The 17315-nt window shown below is 36.2% G+C and overlaps 1 protein-coding gene across 1 annotated transcript in view; it reads right to left on the bottom strand.

The window, feature by feature from the left end:
• Positions 1-17315, bottom strand: part of PDS5A (PDS5 cohesin associated factor A) — a 141533-nt gene that overhangs the window by 31424 nt on the left and 92794 nt on the right. The window contains exons 20-26 of the mRNA XM_043553187.1: positions 15179-15302; positions 14187-14345; positions 11479-11547; positions 10241-10377; positions 7016-7139; positions 6496-6700; positions 5866-5980 (exon numbers count right to left, since the gene is read on the bottom strand). Of these exons, the coding sequence (XP_043409122.1) occupies positions 5866-5980; positions 6496-6700; positions 7016-7139; positions 10241-10377; positions 11479-11547; positions 14187-14345; positions 15179-15302 (933 nt within the window). The remainder of the gene's footprint in view (positions 1-5865; positions 5981-6495; positions 6701-7015; positions 7140-10240; positions 10378-11478; positions 11548-14186; positions 14346-15178; positions 15303-17315) is intronic.

Here is a 17315-nt window from a genome sequence, read left to right as displayed (position 1 = left end):
ATCAAAAGAAAAATAAAAGATATACCTTGAGACCAACAAAATGGAAACATACCAAAATTTCTGGGATGAAGCAAAAGCAGTTCTAACAGGGAAGTTCATAGCACTAAACGCCTACCTCAAGAAACATAAAAAGTCACAAACTAATTTTACACCTCAAAGAACCAGGGGAAAAAAGAACAAATGAAGCCCAAAGTTAGAAGTAAAGAAAATAACAAAAATTAGAGCAGAAATAAACGAAATAGAGAAAATGACAAGAAAAAAAACTGATGAGACTAGAGCTGGTTCTGTGAAAAGATAAACAAAATTAGGGCACCTGGGTGGCTCAGTCAACTGAGCATCTGACTTTGGCTCAGGTCATGATCTCACAGTTTGTGGGTTTGAGCTCTGCGTTGGGCTCTGTACTGATGACCGTTTGGAGCCTGGAGCCTGCTTCAGATTTTGTGTCTCCCTTTTTCTGCCCCTCCCATGCTCTCTCTCTTTCTCTCTCTCTCAAAAATAACTAAAACATAAAAAAAAAAAAAAAAAAAAAAAAAAAAAAGGTAGGGGCGCCTGGGTGGCGCAGTCGGTTAAGCACCCGACTTCAGCCAGGTCACGATCTCGCGGTCCGTGAGTTCGAGCCCCGTGTCAGGCTCTGGGCTGATGGCTCAGAGCCTGGAGCCTGTTTCCGATTCTGTGTCTCCCTCTCTCTCTGCCCCTCCCCTGTTCATGCTCTGTCTCTCTCTGTCCCAAAAATGAATAAACGTTGAAAAAAAAAATTAAAAAAAAAAAAAGGTAAACAAAATTGACAAACCTTTAGCTAGACCGACCAAGAAAAAACAAAAAAGAGGACTCAGAAATGAAAGGAGATTTATGACTGATACCACGGAGATACAAAGGATCATAAGAGAATGCTATGAAAAATTATATGCGAACAAACTAGACAACCTAGAAGAAATGGATAAATTCCTAGCAATATACAACTTACCAAGACTAAATCATGAAGAAACAAAACGTGAAAGACCAACTACTAGAAAGGAAATTGAATTAGTAACTGAAAACCTTCCAACAAACAAAAGTCTAAGACCACCGAGCCTCACTGGTGAATTGTACCACACATTCAAAGGAGAATTAATATCAATCCTTTTCAAATTTGTCCAAAAAAGAGGAGGACTCTCTTCCAAAATCAGTTTACAAGGCCAGCAATTATCCTGATACCAAAACCAGACAAGGATGCCACAAGAAAGGAAGCTACAGGCCAATATTCCTGATAAGCATAGATGCAAAAATCCTCAATAAAATATTAGCAAACTGAATTCAACAATACATTAAAAGGATCATACACCATGACTGAGTGGGATTTATTCCAGGGATGCAAGGATGGTTCAACATCCACAAGTGAATCAATGTGGTATATCACATTAACAAAATGAAGAATACAAATCATGATCATCTCTAATTGATGCAGAAAAAGTTAACAAAATTCAACATATATTTATGATAAAAACTCTCAACAAAGTGATTATAGAAAGAACATACTTCAACATAATAAAGACCACATATAACTTCATACTCAATGGTGAAAAGCTTAAAGCTTTTCTTCTCAGATCAGGAACAAGACAAAGATGTCTTTACCACTTTTATTTACAAAGTATTCGGAAGTCCTAGCCAGAACAATTAGGTAAGAAAAAGAAATAAAAGGCATCCAACTGGAAAAGAAGTAAAACTGTCATTAGCTGCAGATAAGATGATATTATACATAAAAAAACCCTAAAGACTCCATCAAAAAACTGTTAGAACAAATTAAAGTTGCAGAAAACAAAATCAATACACAAAAATCTGTTGCATTTTTTACACTAATAATTATTAGAAAAATAAATTAAGAAAACATTCCCATTTATAATTGCATCAAAAAGAGTAACAACCAGGAGTATAGTTAGCCAATAAGGTGAAAGATTTTTTTTTTTAATATGCCAACCACTGTTTGATTATTTTACACATACTATCTCCTTCAATCAATCCTCACAACTTATTATAATTTTATAAATATGAACATTAAAGCATAGAGAAATTAAGTAACATGAAGTAAGTTCACACAACTGGTAAGATGGTAGAATTTGCGCACAAATCTATTTGGTGACACAATCCAAGCTCAAATCATTATATAATACTGCATTTCTTAAATTTTTTTAATATTTATTTTTGATAGAGAGAGAGACAGAGCATGAGCAAAGGAGGGGCAGAGAGAGAGGGAGACAGAGAATCTGAAGCAGGCTCCAGGCTCTGAGCTGTCAGCACAGAACCTGATGCGGGGCTCGAACTCACAGACTGCGAGATCATGACCTGAGCCGAAGTCGGATGCTTAACCAACTGAGCCACCCAGGGGCCCCTATAATACTGCATTTCTTTAATACATCAACTGAAGAGTCTCAAAAATATAAGGATGAATTAACACAATTCCAGTTAGAATACATAAAATTCTCCCAACTAATCCCACACAATGTAAAACATCAGGACATTTTCTCACTCTTTTTCTTAGGGATAAGGAGGTGGTTAGGGATCATTTTCAAAGTAAAATAATAGTAATACCAGGTTGCCTAGGTGGCTTAGTCAGTTAAGGGTCAGACTTCAGCTCAGGTCATGACTTCGTGGTTTGTGAGTTCGAGCCCTGGGTCAGGCTCTGTGCTGACAACTCAGAGCCTGGAGCCTGCTTCGGATCCTGTGTCTCCCTTTCTATGCCACTCCCCCACTTGTGTGCGCTCTTTCACTCTCTCAAAAATGAATAAACGTTAAAAAAAAAAATAATAGTAATGCCAAGGAACTGAAACTTCTAATGTTAATGTTAAATATATCGTAACTAAAATATGTCAAATGAAAAACTTAAATTGTCTTTTGTAACTAAAATAAATCTTTCTGATTCAATTAATTCTTAAGAGTCCATAAAGAGATAAACACTCCCGTTACTCAAGACTGACTGATTCCCAAAACAGTATAATGGTTATTGATAGACTGAATTTAATCCTATGTATTTTAAAGTATGGCTATATATCATTTTGGTAAAGAAGAGAATAAAAAAGTATTATAAAAGGAATAAAAAAGTAACTTTGATAGATTATATGACCCCCCTCAATTTCTCATGTTATAAAGCTATCTTTTCTTTCTTTTAAAAAAATTTTTTTTAATGTTTTTATTTATTTTTGAAGGAGAGAGAGAGAGAGGGAGAGAGAGAGAGAGAGAGAGAGAGAGACCGAACATGAGTGGGGGAGGGGCAGAGAGAGAGGAAGACACAGAATTCGAAGCAGGCTCCAGGCTCTAAGCTGTCAGCACAGAGCCCGATGCGGGGCTCGAACTCACTAACTGTGAGATCATGACCTGAGCCGCAGTCGGATGCTTAACTGACTGAGCCATCCAGATGCCCCTACAGCTATCTTTTTTTGACCACAGTCATGCTTCTGACCCATACTGAAAACTAGAAGACATGAAAGATATTGAAGAATGCACAAATAAATAGAAAGATATTTTGTGTTCATGGACTGGACTGGAAGAATATTGTTAAAATGTCCAAGCTATTCACAGCAACCTACAGATTCAATACAATCCTTATCAATATTCCAATGGCATTTTTCACAGGACTAGAAGAAATAATTCTAAAATTTTTATGAAACCATAAAAGATCCTGAATAGCCAAAGCAAATAGCGACACAATAAATTAATAATTTCCACAAAGTTAAATAACCAGTTTGAAAAACATATTATTTAACACTTCAATTTACATGGAAACTTAAAATAATTGCTTAACGATATTAAAAATGTTGCATACTAGACAGAACAGCAAAAAGTGCCAGTGATTTCAATCCTAACTCCAATTACTTCTTGTACATCAGTACTCTCCTTCCCATGTTATAGCTTCTTCTCTTAAGTCTAGTCCTTCTTTCACATGACTGCTTTGCAACTGAAATACAGCTAAAATGTTCTCTGACATAGACCTCATGTTCTAGGCAAACACATACATCAGGTTTTTATTTTATGGAAGTGTTTTCTGGGAAACCCCAAACTCAAAGTTTTTAAAGAAAAAAAATTGTAAATACAAATGTAAACAATTAAAAAAATAAACAAAAATTAGAATTAGAAGACATTTTAGGAGTTATCTATTTTATCTCCTTCATTTTATGAATAAGGTAATTGAAGGCCAGAGAAGTTTTTAGTTACAGAAAGACAGTATTACTGGAATAATGTGTTGGAAGCAACAATAACGAAATGACAAGGCTTCAAAATGTAAGGAGCTCATAGTCCAATGCTTAACAGTAATGTTGGACAAGATAACATCTCTTCCAGTTAAGATACTGACACGATTTCAGTGACAAAAGCTATAGGAGGCATAGATAAATGTTGATTACAACCTTAAATAAGATTAGGAATAAGGTGGGGCGCCTGGGTGGCGCAGTCGGTTAAGCGTCCGACTTCAGCCAGGTCACGATCTCGCGGTCCGCGAGTTCGAGCCCCGCGTCAGGCTCTGGGCTGATGGCTCGGAGCCTGGAGCCTGTTTCCGATTCTGTGTCTCCCTCTCTCTCTGCCCCTCCCCCGTTCATGCTCTGTCTCTCTCTGTCCCAAAAATAAATAAATGTTGAAAAAAAAAAAAAAAAAAGATTAGGAATAAGGTTTAATGACATACATACAAAAATCATAATACTTTTATTATATATATATTTTTTTAAAGATTTTTTTTCAACGTTTATTTATTTTTGGGACAGAGAGAGGCAGAGCATGAACGGGGGAGGGGCAGAGAGAGAGGGAGACACAGAATCGGAAACAGGCTCCAGGCTCCGAGCCATCAGCCCAGAGCCTGACGCGGGGCTCGAACTCACGGACCGTGAGATCGTGACCTGGCTGAAGTCGGGCGCTTAATCGACTGTGCCACCCAGGCGCCCCAATATTTTTTAATGTCATACATACAAAAATCATAATACTTTCATTATTATATTTTTTAATGTTTATTTATTTTGAGAAAGAGAGAGACAGAGAGAAGGGGAGGGGCAGAGAGACAGGGAAACAGAGAATCCCAAGCAGGCTCCTCACTGTCAGCATGGAACCCAATGTGGGGCTTGAACTCACAACTGTGAGATCATGACCTACACAAAAATCAAGAGTCAGATGCTCACCTGGCTGAGCCACCCAGGCGCCTCTCAAAAAAGCCATACTTTTATTTAAAAAAAAAAAAAAAATTTTTTTTAATGTTTATCTTAGAGAGAGAGAGGGAGATAGAGTATGAGGGGGGGAGGAGCAGAGACAGAAGGAGACACAGAATCCGAAGCAGGCTCTAGGCTCCCAGCTGTCAGGACAGAGCCCAACATGGGGCTCAAACTCACAAACCGTGAGATCACGACCTGAGCTGAAGTCGGACGCTTAACCGACTGAGCCACCCAGGCACTCCAAATTATAATACTTTTTATTTTTTTGTCAATTTTTTAAATGTTTATTTATTTTTGAGAGAGAGCACGTGCGCAGGAGGGTGGGGCAGAGAGGGAGACACAGAATCCAAAGTAGGCTCCAGGCTTTGAGCTATTAGCACAGAACCTGATGCAGGGTTCGAACTCACGAACTGTCAGATTATGACCTGAGCTGAAGTTGGGGGCTTAGCTGGCTGAGCCACCCAGGTGCCCCCAAACCAGCCTATTTTAAAGACACAGCTGACAGCAAATAGGAAACAATCAGAAGAACCAAAAAGAGCTTGTTATATGGAAAAATTTTCTAAGATGAAACAATAATTTATAAGAAATAAAACCACAGAGAAGTTTTTATTCTAATGGGAACAGTAACAGGAAAAATATTTGGTATCTTATTAAAAAGTAAAAATAACTTCTAGAATTCTTGAAATTCTACATGACTTACTCTTTAATATCACGAAGCTGGTCAACATCTTGTGATCTTGTAAAATCTGGATCATGGGCTAGCAGGTGAATCATGTACGGAACTACATATTCAGGCAACAGTGATAATAATTTCTCTAAAGTGAAAACATTATTATCAACAACAGTAATAAGAGCTTTTATAAAATCCCTCTCTAGTTTGCTTTCTATCCACTTCAGTTTCCATCTTTTTCCTGATTTATTTTAAAATTAGAGGCAACATGGTATCTAGAGGATACTGAAACACTTTTATTTCAATGTGGAAAGCTATTAAAGCCAAAAGGATAATTTGAGATTATATAGTGAGTCCTTGGTAAAGCTAGGAAAGTAATTCTTTACTCTCTGACATCTGAGCAATGTGTTTAAATCAAGCCACACTGCTGATCCCATAAGAAAAATGTAATTCCCCCAAACAGTTTCATACATTATAAACAGGACCTAGAAACCAGATTTAATATGTTAAATACATCACAACTATAGTGACAGCATCCTATAAAAATCCTAGCGTTACTATTAACTACAATAGAAATATAGGAAATAAACCCCCTGCACCCCCCAAGTTGGTACATTGACAAGATATGTTTGCACACTGAGAGCTTTCAAAATTACTTACCAGTAGCCATGGGATTCTGTTTAATGTACTCCCTGCGTATACTGATATTTTTTAGTAAACACTGTCGTGCATGTGCTCTTCTCTCCTTCACAGGATCTTTGGCACACAAGGCAAAGATCGCCATGTACTCCAATGGGAGTAGTAACTTCACAAGTGCCTTATGCAACTTCTGAGCAAATATCTGCCTTACTTGGTAGCACTCATCCTACAGCAGCAGAAAACCAAAAATACTTAAATAAAAATACTAGTACCTTTAAAACTATGACAAAATAACCTCATTTCATTAAGAAAAAAAAGTGGCAAACATTTACCAAACAGCAGTTTATTCTGAATGCCTTCATTAAAAAAAGATCATAGTTATACTGGGGGAAATAAATAACAATATGTATAAGATATTTAGTTAGAATAGTTGTAATACAAATTCTGTTTGTACACACAGTAAATGGATCTGTATCCATAGAAGGTAAATGTACTTAACTTTGAAGGGAAAGTAACTGACAAAAATAAGATGATTACTTACATTAATAACAAGTGCACAGAGCTGAAACTGTTCGGGGGTTATAATTTCATGGTAACAAGGTTCCTGAGCAAGCTTCATTATGGCACTACCAGCAGCTAATCGCAAGCGAGACATATCAGATTTACTATAAACAAACAAAAAAGAAATAAACATTTCCTATAACCATTATCATTCATAACAATGCTTTGGTCCCTTTTTGAGTGTTAGCATAACTTATGCTTAAAATGACATAATGTATAAATATGGGAAAGCTACTTTTAGTTCTTGAACTCAACACGGGGAAAAAGGCTCAAATCATTGTGACTAATAAATTTATCTGCCTTCATTTTTAGTTATGTTCTAGCCTAGATCCTCTACCATACATAGACAAACAGCCCTGCTTATGATTCGCAACTACACTAAGTGTAATGCTGGGAAGAACCATTTACATCAGGAACAGTATTCCTCATTTTAAGAGGAATACACATTCATTGTAGACAACTGATTAAACCACCTATCATATAAAATCTATTTCCCACAGTTTTTAAATGCATATATAGCCATTAGGAGGTGATTTATACCACGGAAAAGGAGGTAGCAAACAAGGGAAAAGATATGAACTGAGAGCCAGTGTCTATTTGGGGTACTAGTCTCTGGGGCAGACTTTGTTTTGTAGCAAAAAAACCCCAGGAGGTTGAGCACTACCATCCCGCCCAGTAGTTTTTTATTTCCTAAATGGTAAAATGTGACAATGGATGAGATGAAAGGACAGTCTTCTTTCAACTTCTATGTGAAACATAGCATGGTTATGATATTTAAAGACTTTAGGAAATGAGGAAAGCTGGCTGAGTCCATTATTATCGTACAAGAAAACATCGCACTCTTGGACAGGAGGATTGTCAAAGTGAACACTGGTATTATTATTATTATTATTATTATTATTATTTTTTTTTTTTTTTTTTTTTTTAAAGAGAGAGAACATGAGCTGGGGAGAGGGGCAGAGGAAGGGAGAGCAAGAATCTTAAGCAGGATCCACACTCAGCACAGAGACTGATGTGGGGCTCGATTCCATGACCCTGGGATCATGACCTGAGCCAAAGCCAAGAGTTGGACACTCAACCGACTGAGCCACCCAGGTGTCCTGAACATAGGTATTTTTGAGAGAACTTCAAATGGCTTCTGACTCAAATGATTCAGGGATTAAAAAATAAACAACTACCATCTGGGTACTTAACTCTGTTAGGCAGTGAGTGAACACAGGCTTTATTTAATTTTCACTCTATGAGGAAACAGGTTTAGAAAAGTGATTTATACAAGTTCACACAGCTAGTATATGGAGTATAGAGTTGTATAAGTTTCTGATTCTAGAGCCCAAGCTAAATTTACATAGCATGGTTACATTAGTGTACAATTAGCATAGGATATGTAACACCTAATTTAGATCTGCCTAATATTTCATGACATGTGTTCCATAGTTAACCATTCCCCTATTTTCTGTGATGATAAAAAAAATGCTGAAAATATGTTCATATACACATTTTTGTATGATTCTCTTATATTTCATGAGTATAAAAATAGTCAAAGGGTAACATTTATAGGGAACTATACCCAAAATGCCAAACTGTCCTGCCAAGACTGTGCTAATTTATATTCACAGAAGTAAGGAGGGAAGCCATTTCCCTGATCCTGTGAAGCAGTGATGGCTTTAAAAATTTTTTTGTTGATTGACAGGCAAGAGGTATCACCATGTTTAAACTGCATTTATTATATTTAGTGATGTTAAACATTTATTTTTATTTTTTAGAAAAGTTTTGCTCATGTTATTTGAATGTGGGTAAAAGGAAAGAGTGGGGAAATAGAAGAGAGAAGTGTCCTTTTCATAGTGAATATAAATGATTAAAAAAAAATGTTTTATTTATTTTTGAGATAGGGGGAAGGGAGGGACCAGAATCCCAAGCAGGCTCCATACAATGTTAAACATTTTTAAAAAGGTAAACTGATAATTTGTAGTCTTCATCTCTAGTGGGTATCCTATTTATCACTAATTTATAAAGAGCTCATTATTAAGCCTTTGCCATACACTGTACAGTTTCCCCCAATTTAAAACTTCTCATTATTGCTAACTTAGCTCTAATCTTCTAATCTGTTCCTACAAAGCTACCCTTGGCTTATTCTATGAGAAAGATAATTTCTCATGGTTTTCTTCAGTTTATCAAACCATTCAGCATCTCTACTGAAATTGCTCATTTCCTATCTCCTCCACTAGAATGCATATTCCTTAGAAGGAGAGATTTTATACCTTTAAAACAAGCATAGCAGTACCTAGGATGACAGTGCTCAATACTCAATGCATACATGAATACTTAAATCTGTCTTGTAATAAAACATTTTAAAGTAGGAAAACATCACAAGTAGAACTCTGTAGTTTTATCTGCTGGTACTCCTGGACTGTAGTAAATCAAGAATTGAAACAAACACAGATCATGAAAAATCTGGCTTTTATTTTCATCTTAAAAGGAATATGGGGCACACGAGTGGCTCAGTAGGCTCAGGTCATGATCTCATGATTGTGAGATGGAGCACTACAGCCGGCTCTGTGCTGGGCATGGAGCCTGCATGAGGTTCTCTCTCTTTCCTTCAGCCCCTCTTCCTCTCTGGTGCTTTCCCAAAACAAAACAAAACAACAAATAGAAGCAATAGTGATTTCACAAAGTGACAATGTGTAGAAATGGAAACAATGTGTATGTGGCTTTTGCTTTTTTTTTTTTTTTTGCATTTGCAGAACCTTGTATAATCTTCTGCAAACCACCAGGAGGGCTGTGACTTTTCCTCCTTTGAACCTCCACTGAAACTTGCATTCATTTCACAGTACTGTCACTCCACTTGTTCCATCACTATAATACAGGGTGAAAGGTAGAAACTGAATCTTATGTTTTCTCTGCAATGCTTTTCATGTGTTTTGCAAAGAGCAGTATTTCAACAGGTATTTGCTTAAGTGAACCAAATGTTGAAGGCAACTGTAATACATAGTGATTATGGCTAAAAAAGTTTCCTGGAAAAAGTCTGGTCTTTAAAAGTGAAAAGAAACATTCCATTATGCTTGAGATGTAAACCTCGAGTACATCAGTTCTGATCCCAAAGCATATGGTACAATTACAACATTCAATATTAATTAGGCAAATAATTCCTATGTAAGTTCTACTAACATTTTGAGCTGTAAAAATTGGAAAGGAAAAAAAATCTCACCTGATTCTCTTTTGCTCTGTCAGGTCACCCTCACTAACCAACATCGCTGATAATAATCGAAGAGTTGAATTGGCAGATTTAGACTGGTTGTTTTTCATACCCAACAGCCACCTTACCAGAAGTTTAATTGCCTGTACCTATAAAATATTAACATGCTAAAAAAAGAATGGAACTTAAAATTTCAATTAAAGGGAAGATTAATTTATGTTAATTAGATTAATGAGGTTGCTTAATTGCTGGTAAATATGTTTTATGAAACAAGTCTATAGGATAATAACCATAGCAATAAGAATATTTATCTTGTTGAATCTATAATAGGCACTTTTCCCAGAGCTGTAAATGTTTTAACCTATTTGATGTCCCAAACAATTCTACAAGGGAGGTATTTTCATTTCCAACAGATAAGGCAACTAGGACACATTACTATAATAGATAACTTGCCCAAAGTCTGGCTCTTGATCTCAGGCTTTTCACATTGCCCCAAAACTTCAAATTATTTGAAAATACATTTTTTAAAAATAACTATTTAAACTATACCTGTTACAGTGATTAAAATGTTCCATTTAGATAGACTTTACTATTTTTTGTAGTACTGAAAAAACTATTTTGAAGAAATTATGAAGTGTGATGCTGTGTGACTATCCTGAAATATAAAATTAGGAGATTCCCTAATTATTTGTGGTCATAATTACCTGGAGGTTTACACTCAAAAGACTGCTACCAATACACATGGAAAAATTAGCTAAAGCATCTAGGTGTTATTTACAGTATTTATTGACAACCTGGAAAAAGGAACTGATGGAACATGACTATGAAGCCACAAAAGGTGAAACAGATTTTAAGATAATGAAGACTTGTTGTCAACCCAATACTACCACTTTAAAAGTTAGCTTTATTGAGGTACATTTTGCAACTATCAAAAGTTACCAATTTGATGACAGCTATCCACTTTTGCCAAGTTAATATTCATATTTTTGTAGAGAGTGGTAGTAAGGCTAGACCTGAGATGCTTCTGAGCATCAATACCCTACAATTTCTGTGTAAAACAGCCTCATTGAAATTATTTCACCAGGCAGGAAGTTCAATGGAAAATGCTGACATATATGTAAGTAACTCCATGAGGACTACAATTTCTTTGAGAAACACAACTTTTGATACTCATTTAATGTCAAGTTAAAGGGTATCTATGAATGTTCATTATTTCAACATAAAAGTTATCAAGGCCTACACAAATTTACCTTTGCTAGTACTTCAGGGGAAACCTCTTCATCTGGAGACCATAATTTTCCATTCTTCTCACCTGTTGACTATAGACAATTAAATATATTTAATTCTTAGAAAGAATTTTGAAGTTTCCTTCATTAAGTTTTTCATGCTGAATAATGCAGTGCTCTAGGAATCCTACAGGAAAGTCACCAGGGCTTGAAAAAGAACAAAGTTGGAGGACTTGAGCTTCCTGATTTCAAAACTTACTACAAATCATACACCAATGGAATGAAACAAAGAATGCAGAAAATCCTCAACTATATGGTTAACTGATTTTTAACAAGGGTGCTGAGACCAATTACTTCAACAAATGGTGCTAGAAAAATTAGACGTCCAAGAGCAAAAAATAAAGATGCATTGTTACCTTATATTCAAAATTAATTCAAAATAAATCAAAGATCTTAATTTAAGAGCTAAAACTATAAAACTCTTAGAAGATATAGGAGAAAATCTTCATGTTGTTTGATTTGGCAAATATCTGACAAGGGTTTAATAGGATATATAAAGAATTCTGAGAACTCAGAAACGATAAACAACCCAATTAAAAGTGTGCAAATGACTTTAAATATCCAAAGATACATAAATGGCCAAAAGCACATGAAAAGAAAAAAAAAACCTCTACATTGTTAGAAGGTCTTCACATTGGTTGCCAGCCATGTCTATCAAATCATTAGTGAAACACAAAGCAAAACGATGAGATACTACTTTATACCCACTAGAATGGCCATTATCAAAAACAAAGAAAAGAGTAAGCATGGGCAAAGCTGTGAAGAAACAACACAAAATGGTATAGACACTGTGGAAAACAGTTTGGCAGTCCCTCAAAAAGTACAACATAGAATGACCTTGGGAGCCAGCAATACCGTTCCTAGGCATATATCCAAAATGATTTGAAAACAGGGATGCAAATGTTCATTTCATCATTATTCACCAAAGTCAAAAGGTGGGAAAAAATCCAACTGTCCATCAACAAATGAATAAACAAAATGTAGGCTACACATACAATATTATTCTGGCATAAAATGAATGAACTTCTGATACATAACACAAATGAACCTTGAAATGATTATGCTAGTGAAATACACCAGGCACAAAAGGACAAATACTGTATGATGAGAGGTATCTAGAACAGGCAAATTCAGAGTCAGAAGAAAGTACAACAGAGTTTACCAGAGGCTGTGGGGGTTACTGGTTAATGAATGCAGAGTTTTTGTCTGAGATTAAAAAGTTCTGGAAATAGTGATGACAGTTACACAACAATGTGGGTACATATTTTAGGTGGTGGCTTGGGTCATTCTGGAGAGTTATTTGGCTTTCCTGGGTGTTTCCCATGTATACAGGAGGCATACATGGTATTAAACTTTTTTTTTTTTTTTTTTTAGTGTTTGTTTATTTATTTTGTGAGAGAGAGCACAAACGAGCAAGGGAGGGACAGAGAGAGAGGAAGAGAAAGACAGAATCCCAGGTAGGTTCTATATTATCAGCGTGGAGCCTGACGTGGGGCTTGAACTCATAAACCCCGAGATCATAACCTGAGCTGAAAGCAAGAGTTGGACGCTTAACCAACTGAGCCACCCAGGTGCCCCTCAACTTGTTTGTTTCTTAAAAAACAAAACAAAACAAAAATACCCACCCAACAACAAAAACAAGAATGCTGGTGTGTATGACGTAAGTGAATTGTACACTTAAAAATAGCAAAATTGCCAAAGTTTAAATCATGCATATTTTACCACATAAACAACAAAAAAGAGCCACCTTAAACTACAATCCATCAACAATCAAGTCATTTAAGAGGGGTCTTAAATTTCACACTGGTTACCAGCCACATCTATCAACAGTGCAAAACACAGCCTGAATGTGTTAAGTGGGAAATGACACCTTGGCTATGTTCTTCTATCCTTGTCTGTTACATCTAAATGGGGGAAGGGAGAGGAAGGAATGCACTAAAATGTCTTTCTTTTTAAGTTTGGATATCGAAGGCTCCAAGACTACTGGATCACGTGGAAGGAATAGGTAAGCTGGATAAAATAGCATTCCCTTGAAAGTCATCAACAATGATCCAGCAGGTAAAACAGACTTGTCTTCATTCAACATTCATTTTTAATTTAATACTTGGTAAAGTGAATTCTTAATCAGGTATGTGTTTCAGGAATCTCTTGGGGAGCCTTTTCAAGCTATACATTCCTGGGTTCCAGCCCGGAGCTAATAAATTAGCATGTGCACACACACACTGTGAGCACCTACCCACCCACACACTTTAGCAACTAGAACAGAGTATGAGTCTAGTGCCAAAACTGCAATGTAATTATATTCCGAAATGCTAAATACAATTCAAAATGTTAAATACAATTCTACTTATATTTTTAACAACATTTGATAAAATTCTAGCACTCCAGTAAATTGTCCTTCAAATGTTAGGATAACAGCATTTGATTTATATTTTTTACTTAATGATTCATTCATCTCATGTTCTCATTTTTTCTTTCTTAAATGTTAAGTTCTGGTAATAGCTATACTGAAGTCAGGATGTCATTTGGAAATTTAAGTAAATAAATGAGGGAAAACACGCAATAATTTAAAAGGAAAAGAAAATTAAATAGAGAGGCAGAAATGTTTCTGTGATGAAGATATAAATAGTTTTAGTCTCATTATTCTAAATTTAATTAAATTAGAAACTTACCCTGTCATTCATTAGCAGATCTTTCACAATAAAATTTGCTACTACAGATTTCATTGGGGAAGCAAATTGATCTGGTGCTAACATAGAAATGTGGCCCAATGAAACTAATGGAGTTATAAGTTGTTCTGGTACATCAGCATTCAGACTCCTACTGAGTGGCTATAAAAATAAAACAGTCAAAATTACCAATTTTGTTTTATAAATATCTACATTCTATGGAAACAGTAAATGCTCCTGACCCTCCTGAATTTATTGTGCCCAAACAAATCTGTTCTAATGATATGATCAAAAGTAACTTCAGCCTTATCAGACACTTGATTCTTATTGTACTTACTGAAATTTAATATGATGAAAGAACGCAGAAAAAAGAAAAAGACAACAAAAGCCCACGTAAAAGGCAGAAGTAAAAACAAGAACATTTCTGCATCATCAAATCAGCATTATTTTCAAGCCATGTACAACAATAGGCTTGTTATGTTGGTGGATTTCTTATCCTGTGGGGACATTTTAAATGCCCATGGACCATAAAAAATAAGGGTTCAAATGGTTTTGGTGATACTATATCCAATTTACAGAAACAAGAGTACTTTTCTAGTAGTGGAATCAGGCCAAGGATCATACATAAGAAAAGGCAAACAGGATTAATTTTCAGGTAGGGTTGACAGGTACTTTAAACTGGGTGGTTCAAAGTTATCTACTAATACTTTCTGAGGATAAGTGGACCACCGAGCCAATAAAGTGAAAATTAAAATGTTCTAACACAAACACACAAAATATTCTTCTAAATGTAGTATTTGAACATATAATCTGATGTAAAGTTTGTGAATACAGTGCTGGAAAAAGAGTGTCCCTGCTCCCATGGAATATATATACTAGGGTGAATCTAAATAGCCAAAAAAAAATTTACCTTCCATCTTCAACAAACCACACAGCATAAGAATAAAAATCAACATAAACACATCCTATATACATACATATATATATATATATACCTCAAAAATCTGTGCAAGCTGGACTTCTTTATTGGTGAATATGGCATGTATACAATGAACAGCCTGTTTTGCTTGGTGTGGAGTACCTCTCTTTGCTTTCTGATGTAAAATGGGAATTAAGGTCCTGCAAAAAAATAATACCATAATTAAAAAAAAGCCCATATACTACAAGTAGTTCTCCTGGTTGTCTCCTGCTTCCTCTCCCTTAACTGCTTGGATTTTTGCTGGTAGCGAAGCCTCTCTTAATTTTTAAGCTGTACGTATGTATGTATGTGCGTGTGTGTTATATATACATGTATATATGTGTATATATGTGTATATATACACGTATATATACACACACACATGTATATAATCTCTACACCCAATGTGGGGCTCGAACTCATGACCTGAGATCAAGAATCCACCAACTGAGCCAGCCATAAACCCTGATAAGACTCTGTTAAAAATTACCTCATCTGCAGAAAGGTTTAAAGCTCCTTCTCTATCCCCAACTGTAATACAAGAAACGTCTCAAGAAAAAGGCTACTGCAGGAGATAATTTTTATTTTAAAGCCACCTCATGAATATGGAGCAATAAACCACCTTGAATTTATAATCTAAAACTTGCCCCATGTTATATTTTTATATTTACCTTCCAAGTACATATTCCTAATTTCCCACTTCCCTTTCACAATCCCTTCAGTTATTAAAAATATTTTTTTTCATGTTTATTCATTTTTTGAGAGAGAGAGAGAGAGAGAGACAGACAGACAGACAGAGGACGAAGTGGGGGCAGAGAGAGAGAGAGACATGGAATCCGAAGCAGGCTCTAGGCTCTGAGCTGTCAGCACAGAGCCTGACACAGCATGAGAGATCATGACCTGAGCTGAAGTCGGATGCTTAACTGACTGAGCCACCCGGGCGCTCTCCCCTTCAGTTACTTTAAAGCAGCCATGGAAGGGCACATGGGTGGCTCAGTCAGTTAAATGTCTGACTCTTGATTTTGGCTCAGGTCATGGGTTCACAGTTGTGAGATCAATCCCTCTGTCGGGCTCAGTGCAGAGCACGGAGCCTGCTTGGGATTCTCTCCCTCTCTCTCTGCCCCTCCCCTGCTCAGGCTCTTTTTCTCTATCTCTCAAAATAAATAAATAAACTTTAAAGTAGCCATAGACAAAAAGTAGCAAAAGGTCAAGTTTTATTAAAGGGCTGAAACGAAAGCAGTAAAACAAAGTATGCAAGGATAACGACACATATATATTGGTAGAAGAGTAATAAAAACATCTAATGATTATTGAGTACTTGTACCAAGCACCATTCTAAGTGTTTTTATGTGGATTAATTCAATTAATCCTCATAGTCACCCAAAGAGGACTATTACATTTATTAAACAGATGAGGAAACTAAAGCACAAAAATATTATTTTATTTAAGCTTTTTTTTTTTTAACGTTTATTTATTTTTGAGACAGAGAGAGACAGAGTGTGAATAGGGGAGGGGCAGAGAGAGAGGGAGACCCAGAATCCGAAACAGACTCCAGGCTCTGAGCTGTCAGCACAGAGCCCGACGCGGGGCTCGAACTCACGGACCGTGAGATCATGACCTGAGCTGAAGTCGGACGCTTAACCAACTGAGCCACCCAGGCACCCCTATTTAAGCTTCTTAAGGTGATGGAGCTAGGAAATGGTGGAGTTGGGATGTGAAAATGTGTACTTCTTCTCCAAAATCCATGCACTTAACCTCCATACTGACATTGAAGGTCAAAGTAAAATAATAGGACAATATGGAAATAACACATTACAGTCTTAAAGCATTAAATGTTGATGATATAAGAAAACATTATATGAAGATGTAAGTACCAACCTATAAAAGAACAGGTATACACAGCAAGTAGATAGACAAAATACTCATAAAGAAATATCAAAGTGTGGATAATGACTCTTTCTCTCCCTTATATTTCCTAAAGTTTCAGCTTGCTTTTTTTTTTTTTTTTAAAGAAAGAGAGAGAGAGAAAATGACAGGGTAGGGCAGAGAGAGAGGGAGAGAGAATCTTAAGCAGGCTCCACGCTCAGCACAGAGACCAATGGGAGGCTCCGTCTCATGACCCTGAGATCATGACCTGAGCCAAAATCACGAGTTGGATGCTTAAGCAACTGACC

The sequence above is a fragment of the Prionailurus bengalensis genome, chromosome B1, assembly GCF_016509475.1.
Source record: "Prionailurus bengalensis isolate Pbe53 chromosome B1, Fcat_Pben_1.1_paternal_pri, whole genome shotgun sequence".
NCBI lineage: Eukaryota > Metazoa > Chordata > Mammalia > Carnivora > Felidae > Prionailurus > Prionailurus bengalensis.
Note: the sequence above shows the minus strand (reverse complement) of the source record. Positions and strands in the feature narration are given on the sequence as shown.